We start from the raw sequence: 24,108 nt of genomic DNA, 5'->3' as shown, positions 1-24,108 counted from the left end.
ACTCAAAGTTTTCCTTAAATTTGGGTCACTCTCTGTTTAGAGCCAAATAGCATTCTTGTTTGCTCAGTTTTTTTTGTTCTTTCCAATCTGTCAAGTAATTGTCTTTTTGTTTTCTCATGATTTGATTGGATCTAATTGTGTTGCTGTCCTGGGGCTCTGTAGGATGTTTTGTTTTTGTGAACAGAGCCCCAGGACCAGCTTGCTTAGGGGACTTCTCCAGGATCATCTCTCTGTAGGTGATGGATTTGTTATGGAAGGTTTGGGAATCACTTCCTTTTAGGTGGTTGTATAATTTAACRGATCTTTTCTGGATTTTGATCATTAGCGGGTATCGGCCTAATTCTGCTCTGCATGTGTTATTTGGTGTTCTACATTGTACACGGAGGATATTTTTGCAGAATTCTGCCTGCAGAGTCTCAATTTGGTGTTTGTCCCATTTTGTGAATTCTTGGTTGGTGTGCGGACCCCAGACCTCACAACCATAAAGGACAATGGGTTCTCTAACTGATTCAAGTATTTTTAGCCAGATCCTAATTGGTATGTTGAATTTTACGTTCCTTTTGATGGCATAGAATTCACTTCTTGCCTTGTCTATCAGATCGTTCACAGCTTTGTGGAAGTTACCTGTGGCGCTGATGTTTAGGCCGAGGTACGTGTAGTTTTGTGTGTGCTCTAGGGCAACGTTGTCTAGATGGAATTTGTATTTGTGGTCCTGGCGACTGGATCTTTTTTGGAACACCATTCTTTTGGTCTTACTGAGATTTACTGTCAGGGCCCAGGTCTGGCAGAATCTGTGCAGAATATCTAGGTGCTGCTGTAGTAGACCCTCCTTGGTTGGTGACAGAAGCACCAGATCATCAGCAAATGGTAGACATTTGACTTCAGATTCTAGTAGGGTGCTGCAGACTTTTCTAGTGCCCTCGCCAATTTGTTGATATATTTGTTGAAGAGGGTGGGGCTTAAGCTGGTTAAAAAACACGGACATTTGCTCAGGACATTGTTTTCACTGAGGAAATGTACGAGTCTGCTGTTAATGTAAACGCAGAGGATTTTCCCAATGTTGCTGTTTTTCGCGTATTCCATTGTAGTTATTGGGGTCAAATTTGTCTACACTTTTGTGGATTGGGGTGATCAGTCCTTGCTTCCAAATATTGGGGAGATGCCAGATCTAAGGATGATGTTAAAGAGTTTTAGTATAGCCAATTGGAATTTGCTGTCTGTATATTTGATCATTTCATTGAGGATACCATCAACACCACATGCCTTTTTGGGTTGGAGGGTTTGTATTTTGTCCTGTTGTTCATTTAAGGTAATTGGAGAATCCAGTGGCTTCTGGTAGTCTTTACTAGTTGATTCTAAGATTTGTATTTGATCATGTATATGTTTTTGCTGTTTGTTCTTTGTTATAGAGCCAAATAGATTGGAGAAGTGGTTTACCCATACATCTCCATTTTGGAGATATAATTCTTTGTGTTGTTGTTTAGTGTTTTCCAATTTTCCCAGAAGTGGTTAGTCTATGGATTCTTCAATTACATTGAGCTGATTTGTGATGTGCTGTTCCTTCTTTTTCCATTGTGTATTTCTGTATTGTTTTAGTGATACTCATGATTGAGTATTTCTCTCTTCAAGTTGACTGTGATTTTGCTGTGATCTGATGGAGGTGTCAGTGGGCTGACTGTGACGCTCTGAGAGACTCTGGGTTGAGGTCAGTGATAAAGTAGTCTACAGTACTACTGCCAAGAGATGAGCTATAGGTGTACCTACCATAGGAGTCCCCTCAAAGCCTACCAGTTGACTATGTACATACCCAGCGTGCGACAGCTGCAGGAGTTGTGACCCGTTTTTGTTGGTTAGGTTGTCATAGTTGTGCCTGGGGGGAATATGGGGGAGGGAATGCTGTCAACTCCAGGCAGGTGTTTGTCCCCCTGTGTGCTGAGGGTGTCAGGTTCTTGTCCAGTTCTGGCATTTAGGTCGCCACAGACTAGTACATGTCCCTGGAAATGATAGCTTCTCCATCCTGGAGGGGGAAATCAGTCTTCATTAAACTATGGGGTTTCTAGTGGGGGGTTATAGGTAGCAAACAGGAGGACATTTTTCTCTGTTAAGATCATTTCCTTTTCAGGATGTAAAATGTTCCAGTTTTGATTAATATAATGGTTTGAGTTATGTCTGCTCTATACCAAATTAGCATAACCCCTGAGTCTCTTTCCTGTTTCACACCTGGTAGTTTGGTGGATGGGACTACCAGCTCTCTCTAACCTGAAGGGCAACCAGTGGGTCCGTCTCCTTTATACCAGGTTTCATGTAGGATGACAATGTCTGCATTACCGATTTCTTTGGTGAAGTCCAGGTTCCTGCTCTTTAGGCCAAAGGCAGATGGCTTTGGATATTCCAGGATGAGATAGTGAAGGCTTTGTGTTCCATAAAGTGTCCAATGTTGTTGGTCCAGCTCCACCTGCCTTACCTCCAGCTGGGTGAATGTATCCATCATTTCAATGAGGGGGGTAGTACTCTGTGCTGGGAGGTTGACTTTCCGCTTGGGGTTGCTCATCTGTGGTTATATAATGAAGAGGTCTGACCCGCTCGGGGTGGGGGTATCTTTCTCAAGGGAGAGCTACTCCTGCTGGGCTAATTCTTTGATTAGATGAAAGTCCAGCTGAAACTGTTTGGGGTTGCCCTGTACCAATACTGTTCCAGACTTATAGAGATTTATATTAGCTGACTCAGAGTCCTCATTGTTTAGTATCCTGAGTTTCCACCCCTCGTTAACACCCCCTCTCTTAACAGAGGGTTAGTGTGCTAATATAGAATTGTGCCATGCCAGGGGATGGTTGTGTGGAAGATGAGGTTGCTGATGTTCCCAAAAGTACCTCTTGCATTTCCATAAGTCGCTTCATTTTGTGATCTTGCCTCATAATTCTTTACATACACATAATTCTTTACGTACTGTATTTTAATTACCTCTGAACAGCAGGAGGCAGCTTCTAAGGCTTCTCCATTTGGTTGGAGTAGACTATGCGACTCTCCTGCCATTGTTAGGATAAAGGCTTTGACACCTCTCACTTGACACCTCAGTGCTAATTGAAGTTGTATCAAGCTTGGCAGCCTTAATTTAGCATTCAGTCCTTATAAAGTAATCTAATGTATTTTTCTTCTGGGCTTTTGGAAATAAGATATAGCTTCAGACTGAACATTACTCACTCAATTCCAGGTTGGAGGGTGTTTTCAGGTTTCTGTTGTTTTCCAGAGCATTTGCTGTAGTTGTAAGCCTTCCAGGTGATTTCCGTAATTCCGTCCAAAATCAGGTTGTAGGTTTTGAGTTTTGATTTGGAGTGAAGGTTATGTTGTAGAGGGTAGCATCCTGTATATGTTCCTGACAAAAAAGCCACGTTTATCTAACTCTAAGTCTATATTTTTTTTAAGAACATGCTGAAAAATGCAGGAGCTCATCTGATCATGATCTTTGTCTCTTCCTCTCTCTCTCTCTCCAGCCCCCCCCTCTTTCTCTGTGTCTCGCTCTCTCTTCCTGTCTCTCTCCAGCCCCCCTCTTTCTCTGGTCTCTCTTTCTACGCCCCCGCCTCTTTCTCTGTGTCTTCTCTCTCCAGCCCCCCTCTTTCTCTGTGTCTCGCTCTCTCTTCCTGTCTCTCTCCAGCCCCCCCTCTTTCTCTGGGTCTCTCTCTCTCTAGCCCCCCTCTTTTCTCTGTGTTCTCTCTCTCCAGCCCTCTTTCTCTGTTCTCTCTCTCTCCACCCCCTTTTCTCTGTGTCTCGCTTTCTCTTCCTCTCTCTCCAGCCCCCCTCTTTCTCTGTGTCTCTCTCTCTCCAGCCCCCCTCTTTCTCTGTGTCTCGCTCTCTCTTCTGTCTCTCGCCAGCCCCCTCTTCTCTGTGTTCTCTCTCTCTCCAGCCCCCCTCTTTCTCTGTGTCTCGCTCTCTCTCCTGTCTCTCTCCGCCCCCTTTTCTCTGTGTTCTCTCTTCCAGTCCCCCCTCTTTTCTCTGTGTCTCTCTCTCTCCAGCCCCCTCTTTCTCTGTGTCTCCGCTCTCTCTGTCTGTCTCTCTTCCAGCCCCTCTCTTTCTCTGTGTCTCTCTCTCTCTGCCAGCCCCCCTCTTTCTCTGTGTCTCTCTCTCTCCAGCCCCCCTCTTTCTCTGTGTCTCTCTCTCTCCAGCCCCCCTTTTCTCTGTGTCTCGCTCTCTTTCCTGTCTCTCTCCAGCCCCCTCTTTCTCTGTGTCTCTCTTCTCAGCCCCCCCTCTTTCTCTGTGTCTCGCTCTCTCTCAGCCCCCCTCTTCCTCTGTGTCTCGCTCTCTCTTCCTGTCTCTCTCCAGCCCCCCTCTTTCTCTGTGTCTCTCTCTCTCTCTTCCAGCCCCCCCTCTTTCTCTGTGTCTCTCTTCTCCAGCCCCCCTCTTCTCTGTGTCTCTCTCTCTCAGCCCCCTCTTTCTCTGTGTCTTCGCTCTCTTCTTCCTGTCTCTCTCCAGCCCCCTCTTTCTCTGTGTCTCTCTCTCTCCAGCCCCTCTTTTCTCTGTGTCTGCTCTCTCTCCAGCCCCCCTCTTTCTCTGTGTCTCGCTCTCTCTTCCTGTCTCTCTCCAGCCCCCCCTCTTTCTCTGGGTCTCTCTCTCTCTAGCCCCTCCTCTTTTCTGTGTCTCTCTCTCTCCAGCCCCCCTCTTTCTCTGTGTCTCGCTCTCTCTTTCCTGTCTTCTCCAGCCCCCTCTTTCTCTGGGTCTCTCTCTCTCTAGCCCCCTCTTTCTCTGTGTCTTCTCTCTCTCCAGCCCCCCTCTTTCTCTGTGTCTCTCTCTCTCCACCCCTCTTCTCTGTGTCTCGCTTTCTCTTCCTCTCTCTCAGCCCCCCTCTTTCTCTGTGTCTCCTCTCTCTCCAGCCCCTCTTTCTCTGTGTCTCGCTCTCTCTTCCTGTCTCTCTCTCAGCCCCCCCTCTTTCTCTGTGTCTTCTCATCTACCCCCCCTCTTTCTCTGTGTCTCGCTCTCTCTTCCTGTCTCTCTCCAGCCCCCCCTCTTTCTCTGTGTCTCTCTCTCTCAGCCCCCCTCTTTCCTGTCTCTCCTCTCTTCCAGCCCCCTCTTTCTCTGTGTCTCTCTCTCTCCAGCCCCCCTCTTTCTCTGTGTCTCGCTCTCTCTTCCTGTCTCTCTCCAGCCCCCTCTTTCTCTGTGTCTCTCTCTCTCCAGCCCCCCCTCTTTCTCTGTGTCTCGCTCTCTCTCCAGCCCCCCTCTTTCTTCTGTGTCTCGCTCTCTCTTCCTGTCTCTCTCCAGCCCCCCCTCTTTCTCTGTGTCTCTCTCTCTCTCTCTCTCCAGCCCCCTCTTTCTCTGTGTCTCTCTCTCTCCAGCCCCCCTCTTTCTCTGTGTCTCTCTCTCTCCAGCCCCCTCTTTCTCTGTGTCTCCGCTCTCTCTTCCTTCTCTCTCCAGCCACCCCCTCTTTCTCTGTGTCTCTCTCTCTCCAGCCCCCCTCTTTCTCTGTGTCTCGCTCTCTCTCCAGCCCCCCCTCTTTTCTGTGTCTCGCTCTCTCTTCCTGTCTCTCTCCAGCCCCCCTCTTTCTCTGTGTCTCTCTCTCTCCAGCCCCCCTCTTTCTCTGTGTCTCGCTCTCTCTTCCTCTCTCTCTCCAGCCCCCCCTCTTTCTCTGGGTTCTCTCTCTCTCGCTCTCTCAAAATGTTCATTCAATTTGCTTTATTGGCATGACGTAACAATGTACATATTGCCAAAGCTTACTTTGGATATTTACAATATGGAAATAATAAGAATCAAAATTGTCAACGGGACAGCAGTAACAAAATAACAAGGGTCAAATAACCATACATTGAACAATAACAATAAGCTACAGTAGAGTAACATGTGTAGGGTTGATTGGTCTGTCAGACACTGTCCCTCAACTTATGGCAGGCAGCAATGTAGTGCGCTGCCAACCCACAGATTTCTGCGTCCTCCCCCAACAGGACGGGTAGCCTACTCTCATCAGAGAGGTCTTTGAAAWCTTGAATAAGGGTTTCAAATTTGGGAGAATTACACTCTCTAATTGTTTTATATTTTTGAAATTTTGTCAGGAAATGCAGCTCCGTCTCAGGTTCTACTGTTGTGCAGTGGTTGCACAGCCTTTCCTCTACAGGGAGCCAGGTTTTCCTGTGTCTACCCTTCTCAATGGCAAGGCTGTGCTCACTGAGCCTGTACTTTGTCAAGGTTTTTCTAAGGTTTTGATCAGTAACCATGGTCAAATAGTTAGCCACGGTGTACTGTCGATTTAAGGCCAGATAGCACTGCATTTTGTTTTGTGCTTGTGGTTCCCAATAAGCAATGTAGTTTTGTTTTGACTGTGTAATTTGTTTTATTCTGATTGATTGGATGTTCTGGTCCTGAGGCTTCAGTGTGTTAGTAGAACTGGTTTGTGAACTCAGGACCAGCTGGATGAGGGGACTCTCTTCTTTGCTCAGCTCTTGGCATTGCAGGGCCTGGTAATGATGTGAGAGGTGGTCACTGTATTTTAGATGTTTCCAAAACTTAATTGCTATTTTTTGAGTTTTTATTATTAGTGGATTTTGGCCTAATTCTGTCCTGCATGCATTGTTTGTAGTTTTCCTCTGGACATGTAGGAGAAACTTACAAAACTCTGCATGCAGGGTTTCAATGGKTTTTTTGTCCCATTTGATGAAATCTTGTTTTGCAAGTGGACCCCAAACCTCACTGTCATAAAGTGCAATTGGTTCAATGACACATTCATTTAGTTTTAGCCAAATTTGAATAGGTATTTCAATTTGATTTAGCTTTATAATGGCGTAGAATGCCCTGCGTGCTTTCTCAGTTCATTCACTGCCTCATTAAGGTGTCCAGTTGAGCTTATTTTTAAACCTAAGTAATTGTAGTGTGTGCAGTACTCTATATATTTTGTACCAATTGAGAACTTTGTTCTAATTCCCTGAGATCTGGATCTTCTCTGGAAAATCATTATTTTAGTATTTTTGGGGTTTACTGCCAGGGCCCAGGTCTGGTCTCTCTCTGGGTCTCTCTCTGCTTCTCTGGTCTCTCTCTGCGGTCTCTGGGTCTCTCTCTGCGTCTCTTCTCTGGCTCGTCTCTCTCTGCGTCTCTCTCTGCGTCTCGCTCTGCGTCTCTCTCCTCTCTCTCTTTGCTCTCTCTGCTCCTCTCTCTCTCTCTCTGTGTCTCTCTCTTTGTGTGTCTCTCTCTTTGTGTGTCTCTCCTGTGTCTCTCTCTCTGTGTCTCTCTCTCTGTGTCCCTCTCTCTGTGTCTCTGTCTCTGTGTCTCGTCTCTCTGTGTCTCTCTGTCCTCTCTCTCTCTTCTCTCCGTGTCTCTCTCTCTCTGTGTCTCTCTCTCTCGTGTGTCCCTCTCCTTGTGATTCATGGAGATGAATAACGCTCTTTACCTCCATTAAAAAAATTAATTGCCAGGCACATAATGTATTCACGAGACAGAATATTTACTCATTACTATTGTTGCAGTTTACAGTGACCCAACTAGTGGGTGACTTCAGTCTGGTGATCACTGCAGTGTGTGGAGCATTACTTTGAGTGGTGTGACTTTCACATTAATTGCTGTGTATAGTTAATATCCCACAGACAAGATCTTATTAAATTGCCTAGGGGTATGGCAAAGATTTAGTTGTCAACACAAATGAGTGTCAGAGGTCTCCAGTTCTGTCTGAGGGGCTGCGATGCAGTGGTGTAAAGTTCTTAAGTAAAAATACTTTAAAGTACTATTTAAGTAGTGTTTTGACTACATTTACTTGAACACTTTTCCTAAAGACAATAATGTACTTTTTACTCCATACATTTTCCCTGATTCCGAAAAGTACTCATAACATTTCGAATGCTTAGCAGGGCAGGAAAAAGGGGTGTACTAGAAACTTTTGGGAAGTAATGGGTTACAGTACATTGCACTCGATATGGGCTTTGTCTGTCAGTGGAATCACCTTGTCTTTTGCTGATGATGGTAGCACAACAATCCAATAGGGCTATCAGATTCAGATTAGTCATCAATATCCAAATTCAATATCACCCTATCAGGTTGTGCTTCTGGCTCTCAACGGCTTGCTGTTCTGGGTTCCCTTAGACCCCCAGACTTGTCCCACAGAATGTTGAATATAGGCCTAATACTGCGCAACAGACACATATGAGCGATGCAAGTGTGTGGCTTGCGAAAAGAAACGGAAAGGGAGGAGATGGAAGGAGAGATGCCAAATCCCTGCAACATGCCATCCTTATCCTCCCCTGAAGGATCCKGGGATATCTGAACACTCCCCTGACCTTTTTAAATCCTCTCTGTCAAGATGCGGTCTGCGATAGACAGGAGAGGCTCTGAGAATCTATTCTCCACCCTCTACCGCTATTCCATAAACTTGGAGCCACATAATAAAACTTCACTCTCGACGCGTCCCCTGTGACCTTCGCTGCTCCTGACCGTGCCGCGGATATTCAATTTGTTCTTTTTCCAGAGGCAGGTTAGGTCTAGCAGTAGTTCCTCCTCTGAAAGAGACAAGCAGGCATTTTTCTAAGTTAATACATTTTAATGCTGCATCACCTTCCATCCTACCCCCCCCAACCCCCCCCCAAGTTGCATTTTAACACTTGACTGCACAAAGGACACGTAACTGTCTCAATCATTATTAGGAAACGGAGGGAATTATAAGGTAAGAAAACAGTGAATGAGGCTTTTTTTTATATGCTCATCATTCTACCTCTCCCTGGGCGGTATCTCTTTACGCTTAGCTACGCTACAGTTATGTTTAGACTCATCTCTGTCTGTGCCATAAGACACAGAGGAAGCTTCCAGCCCGATGAAAAAGAATGAGCTTTTCTGGAACGATAAAGAGCTTTTTAAAGAAGAATTGTCCACTTGGGTTCCAGTGCCTGGAGGAAGTCAATGAAGTGGATTTTCAGTGTTAAAAATGGCTGAGCCGCCCGTGGCAATGTGTACACTTTCCTAATGGAGCGGAATTGTTAAATGTTAAGTGCTGGTGAAGCAGCAGCTGTAACTGGCTTTGTGGTATTGATGTGGCTGCAAGGCCAGATGTGATATATGGCCTGGTGTCAGGCTCATAGTTAGCACAGCATGCTAGCTATAGCATTTAGGCCTATGGATCATTCTGTATCAATCAAGGGCCTTTTTCCAAAGCCATTTTTATTGATTGATTTCATATGCAATGAGAGAGATAGAAACTGTATATTGAAAATCAGATCTCTGCGCTCAAAACRACTTAGATTTTTTATATWTWWTWTTTTTWAAACAACTTATTTCCCCCTCGCTAACTTTAAACATCAGCTATCTGAGCAGCTAACCGATCGCTGCAGCTGTACATAGTCCATCTGTAAATAGCCCACCCAATCTACATACCTCATCCCCATATTGTTTTTCTCTTTTCTGCTCTTTTGCACACCAGTATCTCTACTTGCACATCATCTGCTCATYTATCACTCCAGTGTTAATTTTCTAAATTGTAATTACTTCGCTACTATGGCCTATTTATTGCCTACCTCCTCATGCCATTTGCACACACTGTATATAGACTCTCTTTTTTTCTATTGACTGAACGTTTGTTTATGTGTAACTCTGTGTTGTTTGTGTCACACTGCTTTATGTTGGCCAGGTCGCAGTTGTAAATGAGAACTTGTTCTCAACTAGCCTACCTGGTTAAATAAAGGTGAAATAAAAAACAGTGCCACTGAAGCAGAAAAGTAGCAGCTACMACCAGCTTAACTCTGGTACAAACATAACTTCATGACCATTGAGATGCATACACATTTTCACAACATGCCCCCTGCCGGTACTTCTCACAGAAACCATCACCATTTTATCCCCCAACACTTTCCCTGGTTGCCACTCAACTAAAAATCTCACTTTTTTTTTTGAGGTAGGGTGGCGTTTTACGCCAAGTTACCTTATTTTCATGTTTGATATTTTTTGGGCGTCGAGGGCAATGATATTGCAATGGTGCAGTGCCACAATTAAATGACTGCAGTGCCACCTGGTTAGCCCGGGTAGCACACACAGCCATGTCTAGTTCACCTGTCTGACCTTCAGATGCCTATGTCTGGCTCGTCTGTCATCCTGACTCGGAGCTGGAGCGCCACTCTGTTGGACCCTTTGTGTGGTGTGTGTGTGTGTGTCTCTTGTGTTTTTGGTATCCCTCTTCTGTATATGGGCATGTCTTTCTGCGTCTAGTCCTGTGTTTGTGTTAGTGATTTTGACATGCGAATTAAAACAGCAGGGAATCATCTTTAAACAAGAGCGATGACTCGTCAGGCCTCTGTGGGAGCAGACGGAGCTGCCGTCACCGTTTGAGGCGCTGTTGTTTTAATGCAAAATCAATTCYCTTCATCCTGCTGACTTCACACAACCTGCTGCACACACACACACTGTTCAGACTTCAACAAGCCTCTCCAGCGCTCTACTAAGTAGATTTTTGTTTGTCAGTTCCTCGCTAGAAAATAAAGATTTCATTTACTTCCCAAATTGATTCCTTAAGCTTATTTTTTAGAGGGAGAATGGTGGGAGAACAGATTGTGTGTTTGTGTCAGGTGCCAGCCCATGGATTGACGAAGCGATTAGTGGAGAAAAGAATCAACAGCAAGTTAAAGGGGTCTTTAGATGTATCTAGGCTGGCCAGCTGTGATGGTTTCCTACTGACTGTCAGCACCTTGTAGTTTTACTTTCTCCTCTTCAAAAACTTTAACAAGGGCAAGGCTATTGATTCTTCTAATTTTCTGAAGCACAAGTACAGATAGTCAAATAAATTGGCACCCTTGCTTCATTCACTTTCTTTTAAGTAAAAAAATTAAATGACAACTKTTAGTGTTTGCAACTGCACAAGACCTCAAACTGGAATTGAGATTTTTTTTTACTGTAAAGAAAAAATKAATGATTGAATATTCATATTAAATTGGTTGGAGGCAATGGTTGTCCTTTGCTGTGTAATTTCTCACCTGGTAAGTTGCAGGCGCCTACATGAGTAAAAATATCCCTGGGGCCAAGCTTCCTGACATCCAGGATCTAGATACTAGGCGCTGTCAGAGGAAGGCCCAAAAAATTGTCAAGGACTCCAGTCACCCGTCATAGACTGTTCTCTCTGCTGCCGCACAGCARGTGGTACAGGAGCGCCAAGTCTAGGACCAAAAGGCTCATTAACAGCTTCTACCCCCAAGCCATAAGACTGCTGAACAACTAATCAAATTGCCACCCTGACTATTTACATGTACCGGTACCCCCTGTATATAACCTCCTTATTGTTATGTACTTTTCTTGTTACCTTTTGATTTGATTGATTCCCCCAATTTTTTTTTTACTTTAGTTTATTTAGTAAATATTTTTTTAAACTCTATTTCTTAAACTGCATTGCTGGTTAAGGGCTTGTAAGCATTTCACTGTAAAGTCTACACCTGTTGTATTCGGCGCATGTGACAAATACATTTGATTTGAAATAGCTATTCAACCAGTTTGGAAATGAGKAAACAGAACTTTCTTCTCCATTGCACTCCATAGTAAAGTGTAACAGTGCCAATGTATTTCATTGCATCTGTAAGTGTGGCGGATGGAAGTTTGTTGAATTTAGTTTGAATTGCAGTGACTGAGTATTCTAACAAATCCCAGAGTGGACTGCAGTATCATGCATGAACCAGGGGTTGGAACCTACATTTATTTTCCAATCGTTTCGTTCTGATCAAATCAAATTGTACTAGTCACATGCGCCGAATACAACGGGTGTAGACCTTACAGTGAAATGCTTACTTACGAGCCCCCCAACCAACAATGCGGGTTTCAAAAAATTCGGACAAGAATAGAGAGAAAAGTAATTTAAAGGCAGCAACAAAAAACAACAATAGCGAGACTATATACAGTCGTGGCCAAAAGTTGAGAATGACACATGTATATACATTTCCACAAAGTTTGCGGCTATAKTGTCTTTAGATATTTTTGTCAGATGTTACTACGGAATTCTGAAGTATAATTACAAGCATTTCATAAGTGTCAAATGCTTTTATTGACAATTACATGAAGTTGATGCAAAGAGTCAATATATGCAGTGTTGACCCTTCTTTTTCAAGACCTCTGCAATCCGCCCTGGCATGCTGTCAATTAAATGCCTGGAACGTATAATAGCGTTGTTAACCGGTTCCCATGCTTTTAAAAKAACGGTTCTGTTCTGGAACAGTATGGATCACTTACGTTCCATTTCTGTTTCTTGAAAAAATATATTTTCTAGTTTTCGGTTCTGTTCCCTAAACCGGTTCCAACCCTTGGCGCGAACACCTCCGAACACAACCAAAAACCCCACCTAGCAGCGCCCCTTGCCTGTGTTTCTTACCGTGTAGTTTTTAAGTCTGCGATTGGCTCTGGGATGCTGTCGGAGACATTTGCAAGCCCTGATAAAGTGCAGTGCGTTTTCTCCCTTGTTGACCCTGAGTACACCCTCCATTAACCTTGGTGGATGAAACGTTCTCTTCTCTTCATTATGTAAAGTCTGGCAAAACCTGGGGAGACAGCAAGGTGCTCCAGCTCATCTCATAGCCTTATCTGTTCTGTTAATGTTCTCAGAACATTCTCTTCAAAAATAACACCTACAAGGCTATGTACAGTCATGGCCAAAAGTTTTGAGAATGACACAAATATTAACTTTCACAAAGTCTGCTGCCTCATTGTCTTCAGATATTTTTGTCCGATGGTACTATGGAATACTGAAGTATAATTACAAGCATKTCATAAGTGTCTGGGCCACATCCTGACTGATGTCAGCCCATTCTTGCATAATCAATGCTTRGAGTTTGTCAGAATTTGTGGGTTTTTGTTTGTCCACCCCCGCCTCTTGAGGATTGACCACAAGTTCTCAATGGGATTAAGGTCTGGGGAGTTTCCTGGCCATGGACCCAAAATATTGATGTTTTGTTCCCCGAGCCACTTAGTTATCACTTTTGCCTTATGGCAAGGTGTGCCATCATGCTGGAAAAGGCATTGTTCGTCACCAAACTGTTCCTGGATGGTTGGGAGAAGTTGCTCTCTTTGGATGTGTTGGTACCATTCTTTATTCATGGCTGTGTTCTTAGGCAAAATTGTGAGTGAGCCCACTCCCTTGGCTGAGAAGCAACCCCACACATGAATGGTCTCAGGATGCTTTACTGTTGGCATGACACAGGACCTGTCTCTTATACACATCTAGATGTGTATAAGAGACAGCTCCGGAGACAAGCTTTTTTCCGGATGCACCAAACAATCGGAAAGGGGATTCAATGACTTTACCCCAGTCCTCAGCAGTCCAATCCCTGTACCTTTTGCAAATATCAGTCTGTCCCTGATGTTTTTCCTGGAGAGAAGTGGCTTCTTTGCTGCCCTTCTTGACACCAGGCCATCCTCCAAAAGTCTTTGCCTCACTGTGCGTGCACAACCTCTGTACTGGTGGTGCGCCGATCCCGCAGCTGAATCAACTTTCGGCGACGGTCCTGTCGCTTGCTGGACTTTCTTGGGCGCCCTGAAGCCTTCTTCACAACAATTGAACCACTCTCCTTGAAGTTCTTGATGATCCGATAAATGGTTGATTTAGGTGCAATCTTTCTGGCAGCAATATCCTTGCCTSTGAAGCCCTTTTTGTGTAAAGCTATGATAACGACACATGTTTCCTTGCAGGTAACCATGTTTGACAGAGGAAGAACAATGATTCCAAGCACCACCTCCTTTTGAAGCTTCCGGTCTGTTATTCGAACTCAATCAGAATGACAGAGTGATCTCCAGCCTTGTCCTYGTCAACTCTCACACCTGTTTTAACGAGAGAATCACTGACATGATGTCAGCTGGTCCTTTTGTGGCAGGGCTGAAATGCAGTGGAAATGTTTTTTGGGGATTCAGTTCATTTGCATGGCAAAGAGTGACTTTACAATTAATTGCAATTCATCTGATCATTCTTCATAACATTCTGGAGTATATGCAAATTGCCATCATACAAACTGAAGCAGCAGACTTTGTGAAAATTAATATTTGTGTCATTCTCAACTTTTGGCCACGACTGTACAAACAGATTCACAAAATAAAAAAGAGCAGTGAAAGCTCACACTTTATAGTTCGAAAAGACAGTTTGATGATTTACTTGGGTTTTACCACTTTCCTCTCCAATCCTCTCCCATCTTCACTAGTGGGGTTACAAGGTAGGATTGGGTCAATTTTGAATTGGACAGGAGGACACCTAATTTCAGGAATTTAATTTACCTAACTGTGGTTTGTATACCTGCCTGGCTTCAGAGCACATCTGCTCACAACTATGACCATCCTGACTCCAAAGGAAGAGACAATCCTCTTGAACCTATTTGGAACTAAATGCTTGCGCTGATCAAGATTTTATTACTATTGACAGATTTTTCTCTTCACCTACAAAAATACAATGTTGTATGTGCTCTCTACTGTATCCAGCTAACCACACTGCCAGCCCACCTCCAAAATTCTCTAAGCAGTGTGTGACTTACTCAAACTGTGCTTGTACTGTATGACGGAGTGGTTTGAAACTTTTGAAGGACTCACTCCTTTTGACTCGCTTCTATTCATGTTCTGACTCAATCACTGCTGGAAATTTCTAAAGGTTGGTGAAGTCCAACATGTTCCATCAATAAAGTAACCAATTTCTCCTCTCTCGGGTCATGAATGAAACTTCCACTCACATCCTGATTTAACCCTCCTGTTGTGTTCGTTTCATGTTAATTAATTGTGTTCCTGGTCCAAAATGRYCGCCCCATKATAGCTGATTATGAATCCATAATAATCCATATATTATTACCTAATGTTGTGTTAGATCTTGTGAACATTACAAGTTTTGAACTTCTATTAGCTATTTATGGACTGTAGGCCTCATTGACCTTAGCTCATACAACTCGTTTTAAGTAAAAAAAAAAAAAAGCATAATGTATGGATTATTTTGACTATAACATACTCCGATGAAACCTATTGTGCTATTTATCACAGACTACCTTGTGTCAAAGTTTAACAAGGACTCTCCCCTCACCAGTGTCATGATCAAAGATATGATCAAGAGCCTCACATACAGTATATCGTTTGGTAATTGTGCTGCCACAGAATTAATTGTCAGCAAGGCCTCAAAAAARGCTTTATATACCAGAGCTGCGAGACAAGTTCTATATATTAATGAAGCAATGTTGCGATTGTTTGTGAGAATGCCAACAGGTGGGGAAAGATTATTTTTGGGGGTGTTGCCATGGAAGCCAAGAAGGGGGGGGTGTGCGTGCTCAAATTTGGGGGTCTGGGAGAGCAAGTGTGTCCATCTGATGAATGGGCATGTGCCTGAACTCAATTTTATATATTAATTGTAGTCTCACCCATTCATTTCTAATGACCTGTCATTTTTGACTGGAAACACCACAGGTGTACAAAGGTTTTAAAAAAACACCCAAAATGTTATGAAAATCATCCAAATGTATTTTGTGTGGACAAAGTCACAGAACGGTATGACAATCAGATTAAAATGAACTATATTTTTCAGAGAGAACTTGTAAGTTGGTCCAATTCGACTGGAACACAGCATTACATTTACATTTAAGTCATTTAGCAGACGCTCTTATCCAGAGCGACTTACAAATTGGAAAGTTCATACATATTCATCCTGGTCCCCCCGTGGGGAATGAACCCACAACCCTGGCGTTGCAAGCGCCATGCTCTACCAACTGAGCCACACGGGACCAGCAGGAGGGTTAATGGAGTTTTCAAAAGGATTTTGACCCCACCCAACCTAGCTATCCACTGCGTATCTCACTGCAGTAGCACTCGGATAATACTTCTGAGTCTCTTCAAATACTTGACCTTCCTCTGTCACCAACATTAGAATACCAACCCTCACCTCCTCCCTTTTACAGCACATTATCAAGTCAGCGTGATTACATGGACATATGGTAATGGCTCTTATAGCCAGTGCTCAGGGGGCTGCCTGGCACACATACGTCTTGTTGTAAGAGCTATTTGTTGGGCCGTGGGAGTGAAGAATGGGCACAGGGCTCAACTGCTCCAGAGATGAATGGTTTTCTGGGGCTGTAGATTTCCAGGCAATCAATTACTTTATCACTATGGGCCTAGTCTACACCAGCAGGACTTGCCTTTTCTGGCCCAGACATATGATGTATACTGTAGCTAGATACATTCTCACTGGAGGAGAGGTGTGTTTTGTATCCTGTGCGCGCGAGCGTGTTTTCAATGTTATACCATTGTTAGGCCCTCGGCCCTCTGCATTAATCTCTGCCCGTCTGTTATTGAATGTGGGTTGATATGAAGAGATTAGTATTGCCAACAACCTTAACAGTTCTCTTTTTCAACTTCCTCTGCCGTACTGAAACATTTGCTCATGCAGTGGAACTGTGTCAGCAGTAAAGTGCTCGAACAGTTAGTCTGCGTCCCAAATGGCCCCGTCATCCCTACATAGAGTAGTGCACTACTTTTGCCCAGCCTGGTGCCCACTGGAGYGCAGTCCGTTTGAGCAGATTTAAAGTGATTGGAAGTTACTGTATCCCTAACGTAGTTCCCACAATGTGTGTGGATGCATGGGTGTGTATGTGCGTGTCTAGCCTAGACTAGTGTATAATGCTAGGCTTGTGATGAGTCGTTCTCGACTACTCACAAGGCTAGCATGCCTAGCGTGGGCAGGGTTTTTTCTCCTCCAGTGAATCGATTCAAATATGTATGTTTGATTCAAAGTATAGTTATTATGCCTGGGTGGTATCCAGATTATCACACCTTCACACAGACCTTGTGCCATACTRGGATATTTGGTAATACCGGCACTGGACACAAGGGGCGCTGTTTTCAAACCCCACTGTAATCTGAAGGTTAGCAATGCTAACAAGTACATGTAAAAATCCATAGAGAATGAGAACTAAATGCTAACGAGTGCATTGCGAACATTTTATGCAGTCTCTGAACTAAACCCTACAAGTAACTAAAAAAAGCTACTTAGTTTTCGGCATGTACAAAACAAATATAAAACAGCAAGGCCCTGGATCCGGGAGGAGTTTCTCTGCTGTTACCAAGTGAAGCATGATTTTGGAAGAAGCTAACCATTTAGCTAGCGAGCTACTAAATTGGAAAACCAAATGCACATCTTYAGAGCTTTTAGCACACTTTAGACAGGTAACTTAATAGTTATACGATATCTAGCTGACCGACACTTACTTGTGAATTMCATATTGTATGTAACTAGATCACCTGGTGTGTGCTGCACAACAGTGAGTAACTCACAAGCAATGTTCCCTCAAAAAAAAATGTGGGCACTGAGCAAATTTCAGGTCTGCTGAGTGCAAACTCGAACGTTGTGGAAATTCTGTGCAACTTCTGGCCCGCGTTTACTGTGAACACTGATGCTCTACCCACTTTAAGTTACCGGTATAACAGTGGCCAAGTAGGTTGCTGTGGCTATTTGATCATAATGTAGGCCTATCAGAGTGGCTTAGCATGAACTATGGAGAAAATGTTCACAATCACAATACATTTTAACATGGAATTAGCTGTTCTGTATTTCAGCCTACAGTAGTCAAGGTGTGGTGTTCAAAGGCCTATATTCCATAAGACTTTTGAAAGAAATKTAGCGATTGATAGTTACCTGTTTATCCACTTGTCTTTTCAGACAAGGTGGTTATTACTGCATTGTCGGAACTAGAAGCACAAGCATTTCGCTACACTCGCATTAACATCTGCTAACCATGTGTATGTGACAAATACAATTTGATTTGATTTGACATGTTGTAATTGTTTGCAAGAAACCACTTTACAAAATGAAATGCATTATTATTCTCATACCATTATTACGGATAATCAGGCAAATTATGCTACCCTTTGCATATTGGCTACTTATATTTTGAAACCGGCTTGAATAAGCTAACACTGCCCCAAAATACAACACTGCCCCTTGCAGATAAAACGCTCTTTACCTGACTTGCTTTTCAAAGATGGCTAAAAATGCACGTGTTGTGCTCTTGTAGGAAGCAACCTCTCCGCCATTGCTGACTAGAATTTAGGTATAACTGGGCTAATAACTCACTTACTAACAAAGAATATGAACAAATGTACACCTGGCTACATGGAGTTGTTGGTTTGATCGCAAAACAAACACATCTATTCGCAACCACTCATGCTGTAAACACAGTCCAGTTCAAAGTGAATGGTACAGATCCAAGTATGGCAATGGTCTGTTTGCGTATAGGGATACTGTAGCTCTGATTGGTTATGGTGCACCGGTCTGTGTAGAGTATGGGCCTGAGTTGTGTCAGTCAATGCAATAGAATCCTACTTCAATGCACTTTGCCTCCAAGAAAATCTCTTGCATAGTTTTTTTGTTTCGGTATGTTGCATTGAAAGTGACTAATATTGCGTTGATTCGTTCACAATTCACACAGTGGAGGGAAAGTTTGATAGTGTTAACTAAAGGGGCTGATATTTCTTCTGCGCGGCAGTCGCGTGGGGCTGTGCGCCCTCACAGCTTAGAGGGAACATTGCTCACAAGGTTCCGGTCTCTCGTGTTGTGTGCTTGTTAACTAAAATCAGGTGACTGGGGACTACTGGTCAGTGGTGGAACAAGTACCCAATGTTCATACTTGAGTAAAAGTAACGATACCTTCGTAGAAAATGACTCGTAAGTCACCCAGTAAAATTCTACTTGAGTAAAAGTATTTGGTATGAAATATACTTAAGTATAAACAATTTCGAATTCCTTATATTTAGCAAACCAGACCGCATCATTTTCTTTTTACTTTTATTTACTGATAGAGAGGGGCAAGCTCTAACACTCAGACATAATTTACAGACAAAGCATTTGTGTTTAGTGAGTCCGACATATCAGAGGCAGTAAGGATGACCAGGGATGTTCTCTTGATAAGTGTGTGAATTAGACCAACAAGTTATTTTGTGTGTCAGGGAAAATGTATGGAGTAAAAAGTACATAATTTTTAGGACTGTAGTGAAGTAAATCTGTGCCTCAACACAATCCTGTCTTGGAGCTCTACGGACCGGTGTGTGACTTTCCCAATCATGTCCAATCAATTGAAGTTACTACAGGTGGACTTCAATCGGGCTGTAGGTGGCCTAGTGGGTAGGAATTTGGGCCAGTACCCGAAAGGTTGCTTGATCAAATACTGGAGCTGACAAGGTAAAAATCTGTAATTTTACCCCTGAGCAAGGCAGTTACCTCACTGTTCCCCGGGTTAGAATGACGTGGATGTCGATTTTAAGGCAGCCTCTCTGATTTACCTCTGATTCAGAGGGGTTGGGTTAAATGCGGAAGGTACATTTCAGTTGAATGCATTCAGATGTACAACTGACTAGGTATCCTCCTTTCCAATCAAGTTGTAGGAACATCTCAAGTATGATCAATGGAAACAGGATGCACCTTAGCTCAATTTCGAGTCTCCCGGCAAAAGGTCTGAATACTTATGTTAAAGTATTTGTNAACATCTCAAGTATGATCAATGGAAACAGGATGCACCTTAGCTCAATTTCGAGTCTCCCGGCAAAAGGTCTGAATACTTATGTTAAAGTATTTGTGTTCTTTTCATTTTTAATACATTTGCAAACATGTCTAAACCTATTTTCGCTTTGTCGTTATGGGGTATTGTGTGTAGATTGATGAGGAACAAAATGTGTTAAATCCATTTTAGAATAAGGCTGTAAGGAAACAAAATGTGAAAAAAGTCCCATTTCTGAATGCACTATATAAAGATCCTGTACATTAAAATTGGAGGCCCCTTACACTTCAGTGTTGTGAYGCAAAAATTCTAGCAAAATGCATAGAATTACAATTTGTTTTGGGATATTATTCATCTTAATCAGGAATATTTTTTACATGGACAATAGATTAAAGATAATATAAGTACTGGAAACAATAGAACGCTATGAAAAATCCAGGAAACCAGGCCTGGTATTCATAGCTAACTTTCAAAAATACTTTTGATAAAATACGACTGGAATTTACATTATAAATGGCTGGAATATTTCCACTTTGGAGAATCTCTTATACAATGGGTTAATGTTATGTATAGTAACCCAAGTTGTAAAATAGTAAATAATGGCTACTTCTCATAGTATTAAACTGTCAATAGGAGTAAAACAATGTTGTCCACTATCRGCATATCTATTTATTATGGCCATAGAGATGTTGGCTATTAAAATCACATCCAACAATAGTATCAAGGGGTCAAGAAATCCAGGGCATAAATACAAAAGTGTCATTGTACGCTGATGATTCATGTTTTCTTTTAAATCCACAATTTGGATCCCACCATAGCCTCATCGAGGATACAGATCATTTTCCCTAACCTCTGGAGGCCTTGAGGCCGATATGTAAAGCGTAATAAAGGGCAGTGATACTAGCAGTGTTGCGGGTTTCTTATTTTCTCTCTCATATTATTCAGTTGTTACCTTGCACCTGCAACAAAGATAGCTCAGATGTGCGTGTGCCTTTTTGAATGGAAAGTTAGCAAAAATAGATGCTATCTTGCTACCCTGGAAAGGACAATACCTGTCTATTTGTGGAAAAATCWCCCTGATTAACTCTTTAGTCATATCCCAGTTTACCTATTTGCTTATGGCTTTGGCTATACCTAACAACTTGTTTTTTACAATATATGTGCAAAATATATTACATTTTATTTGGCATGGCAAGCCAGACAAAATTAAACAGTTATGTTTATATAATGAATATCAATCAAGTTTATTTTATATAGCCCTTCGTACATCAGCTAATATCTCAAAGTGCTGTACAGAAACCCAGCCTAAAACCCCAAACAGCAAGCAATGCAGGTGTAGAAGCACGGTGGCTAGGAAAAACTCCCTAGAAAGGCCAAAACCTAGGAAGAAACCTAGAGAGGAACCAGGCTATGAGGGGTGGCCAGTCCTCTTCTGGCTGTGCCGGGTGGAGATTATAACAGAACATGGCCAAGATGTTCAAAATGTTCATAAATGACAAGCATGGTCAAATAATAATCAGGAATAAATGTCAGTTGGCTTTTCATAGCCGATCATTAAGAGTTGAAAACAGCAGGTCTGGGACAGGTAGGGGTTCCATAACCGCAGGCAGAACAGTTGAAACTGGGACAGCAGCAAGGCCAGGTKGACTGGRGACAGCAAGGAGTCATGAATTCGGAGGGCAGAAATTACGAAATATTAAAGCATTAGACCTCTCACTAAAGGCTTCAGTCATACAAAAGCTATATTTATATCCGAACTGGTTCTCTAGCAGATTAGTAAGAATGGCTCACCCAGTGTTCAAGAATGGCCTTTTCCCCTTTATTCAGAATACAGCTCCAAAATAACGTATTTTTTAAAACAAGCCATGGAAAGTTGCAATATCAGTTTAACCCACCAGAAAAGACAGAAAATTATTACAACAAATATTATTATGGTTTAACTCAAATATGCTAACTTTTAAACAAAACCGGTATCATTTTTTCTAAATTATATCGTAGATACGACTGGTGGAGTTATGTCACACATGCAGCTAACAAAAATATATGGAAATGTCTGCTCTATCTAAAATTGCAACCAACAAGTTGCAGCATTACCTCAAAGATGGAAGGGGAGAAAGTTAGAAACTTGCCTGTTGTCCCTGCATTAAAGACCAAAATTGGTTAAAGAAAATTGTGATAAATAAAAAAGTATACCAGTTTCAGTTAAGGATCAAAAAACTGGCAGCTTTGCCATACTGATTTTCGATGGACCTGTTCAATGGCACATGGTTTATGAACTGATACACAAAACAACGCYGGATTGAAAACCTCGTTTTTCAATTAAAATTGTTGTACAAAATTCTTATAACCAATAGAATGTCATATATGGGTGATACAACTGTACCAGTTCTACAGATTTTKCTTTGAAGAGACAGGATTATTTGTTTAAGTACTATCCATATGTAGCTTGTATTTGGTCGCAGGAATGGCTGAAGAGTTGCAACATTTACCTGGAGTTAACTCCGCAAATAAAATTGCTGGGTGATCCGAGAAGTCAATTGATCAATAATATAATAATACTCTTCCCAAAAATGTTTATCTTTTCATTTACAATCTGTAGAAACTGAGAATTGAAAGGTTCAGAATTTTTGTTGAACATCACATCGCAGTTGAAACATTAATGGCAAATGGAGAGAGAGAGAGTGATGGGAGGGGTTGAGGGTAGCTGACGGATGGGACTAAAAACAAACAAAAGAATCCTAGGATGTGTTGTCCGTTTAGTTTACTCCAATTAGGGGAGCGGTGGTAGGGTTAGGGGAAAATAATAAAATAAAATATAAAACATATTTTTTTTAAAGGAGTGGAACTGGCTTCGAGGTCCTGAGTTGAGTTTGAGGAGCATATGCTATCCTAACTGTTCTAGTATACTCTTCCCAGGGTTACCTTCCTGCCAACACAGAGAGGAGAGAGAGCACGCTACAGAGGAAGAGACAGGAATACTTTGGTTTCATAGAACAGTACTACGACTCGCGCAACGACGAGCACCACCAAGACACATACAGACAGGTAAGGATGCTGTGTATGACTACACACACAGTCACATTCTGTCACTCTTTATTTCTTTCTCTCCCTCTTTTTCGCTCCTCTTTCCCCCTGTCTTTCTGTATACCTATATCCACTGMGATATTTTATTTAACCTTTATTTAAACTAGGCATGTTAGTTACAATGACTGCCTACCCCGGCCAAACCCTAATGACGCTGGGCCAATTGTGCGCCGCCCTATGGGACTCCCAATCACGGCCAGTTGTGATTCAGTCTGGAACTGAACCAGTGTCTGTAGTGACGCTCAGGAGCCCATGCACTCATATATTGAGAGCAGTCTGTCTATCCTAAGCTCAGCTCCTCCACAGTTCATCCGTTACAGTGGTGGATAAATATAATTCCTCCTCGGCTATCTACAGTTCAGACCCCTTCACCTCAGTGACGGCAGACATATTCATTTGTGCAGATAGAATGGGCTGTCCTGTGGGTGTAAATCCCCAAGCCCTCTTACCAGCCATTTCTCTTTGTCCCTGATGTGTTGGTTCACCCACAGCCCAGACTAGCCAAGCCATAGTCTGTCAGCGGCCGCGAGGCTGCATTACAGATCCAGTTATACGGTGATAAGTGGTTTTTCATGCTGCTCTCCTCTCACACATAGCAGTGCCACTATGGAGGCTAGACAAGAATGACCCTCTCTCTCTCTCTCTCTCAAAAAAAAGACCCTCCCACCGTTAATGTCAGACTCTCTCCCTCCCTCTGTTTATCAGGGAAATCACTTCTGCTGACACACACACACACATTCACACACACACACACACACACACACACACACACACATCATATGTTTTACTATCCTTGTGGGCACCTAAAATTGTTTTCCATTCAAAATCCTATTTTCCCTAAACCTAACTCCTAACCCTAAGCTTAAAATAGCCTTAGTCCCTGCGAGGGTGAATTGTCCTTGTTTTACTATCCTTTTGGTGATTTCCGGTACCCACGAGGATAGTAATACATGCACGCATGATATTTACTATGTGGTGTATTGTCGATATTTACTATTGTGCGACAATATTTACTATGCTGAGATCAACMACCGTTTCCCGCTAGAGTAAGATGAATAGAGGTAAGTCCTCTCTTTGCCTTTAAGAAAATGACAGATATTTACTTTAAAATGGGAGTTTTTTTAGGCTTCCAGCAAACTGAGTAGAAATGTCGTCTCAGCAGGGAGTCTGGAGACCGTTCTTCTCTACACTGATCTCAGTTCTGTGTTCAGTGGCAGAGGATGTTTTCTGTCTGATCACAGGCTCCCTGCTGTTCCTGAGTCAGTGCTCAACTTCCTGACATTGGCAGTGCAAGGCCTGTGACTGTCTGTTCCCCAGTCTCTCTTCTGTAACTCCTCTCATCTCCCTACAGTCGTCTATCTCTGTTTTTGTACATGGATCTCTCGCTCTCTCGCTCTCTCGCTCACTCACACTCCCCCTCTCGCTCCAACTTTCTCTTTCAATCAATCAATCAATCAAATGTATTTATAAAGCCCTTTTTACATCAGTGGATGTCACATAGTACTTATACAGAAACCCAGCCTAAAACCCCAAAGAGCTAGCAACGGTGGCTTGGAAAAACTCCTTAGAAAGGCGCTCCCTCCCACACTCTCAG

General features: G+C 42.8%; 1 protein-coding gene across 4 annotated transcripts in view; it reads left to right on the top strand.

Moving 5' to 3' along the window:
- Positions 1 to 24,108, top strand: part of tbc1d22a (TBC1 domain family, member 22a) — a 188,177-nt gene that overhangs the window by 33,397 nt on the left and 130,672 nt on the right. For all 4 annotated transcript variants that reach the window (XM_023969491.2, XM_023969488.2, XM_023969489.2 and 1 more), the window contains exon 7: positions 22,347 to 22,475. In XM_023969491.2, the coding sequence (XP_023825259.1) occupies positions 22,347 to 22,475 (129 nt within the window). The remainder of the gene's footprint in view (positions 1 to 22,346; positions 22,476 to 24,108) is intronic.

This window comes from Salvelinus sp. IW2-2015, linkage group LG24, assembly GCF_002910315.2.
Source record: "Salvelinus sp. IW2-2015 linkage group LG24, ASM291031v2, whole genome shotgun sequence".
Classification (NCBI taxonomy): domain Eukaryota; kingdom Metazoa; phylum Chordata; class Actinopteri; order Salmoniformes; family Salmonidae; genus Salvelinus; species Salvelinus sp. IW2-2015.
This window is presented reverse-complemented; position numbering and strand designations above follow the sequence as displayed.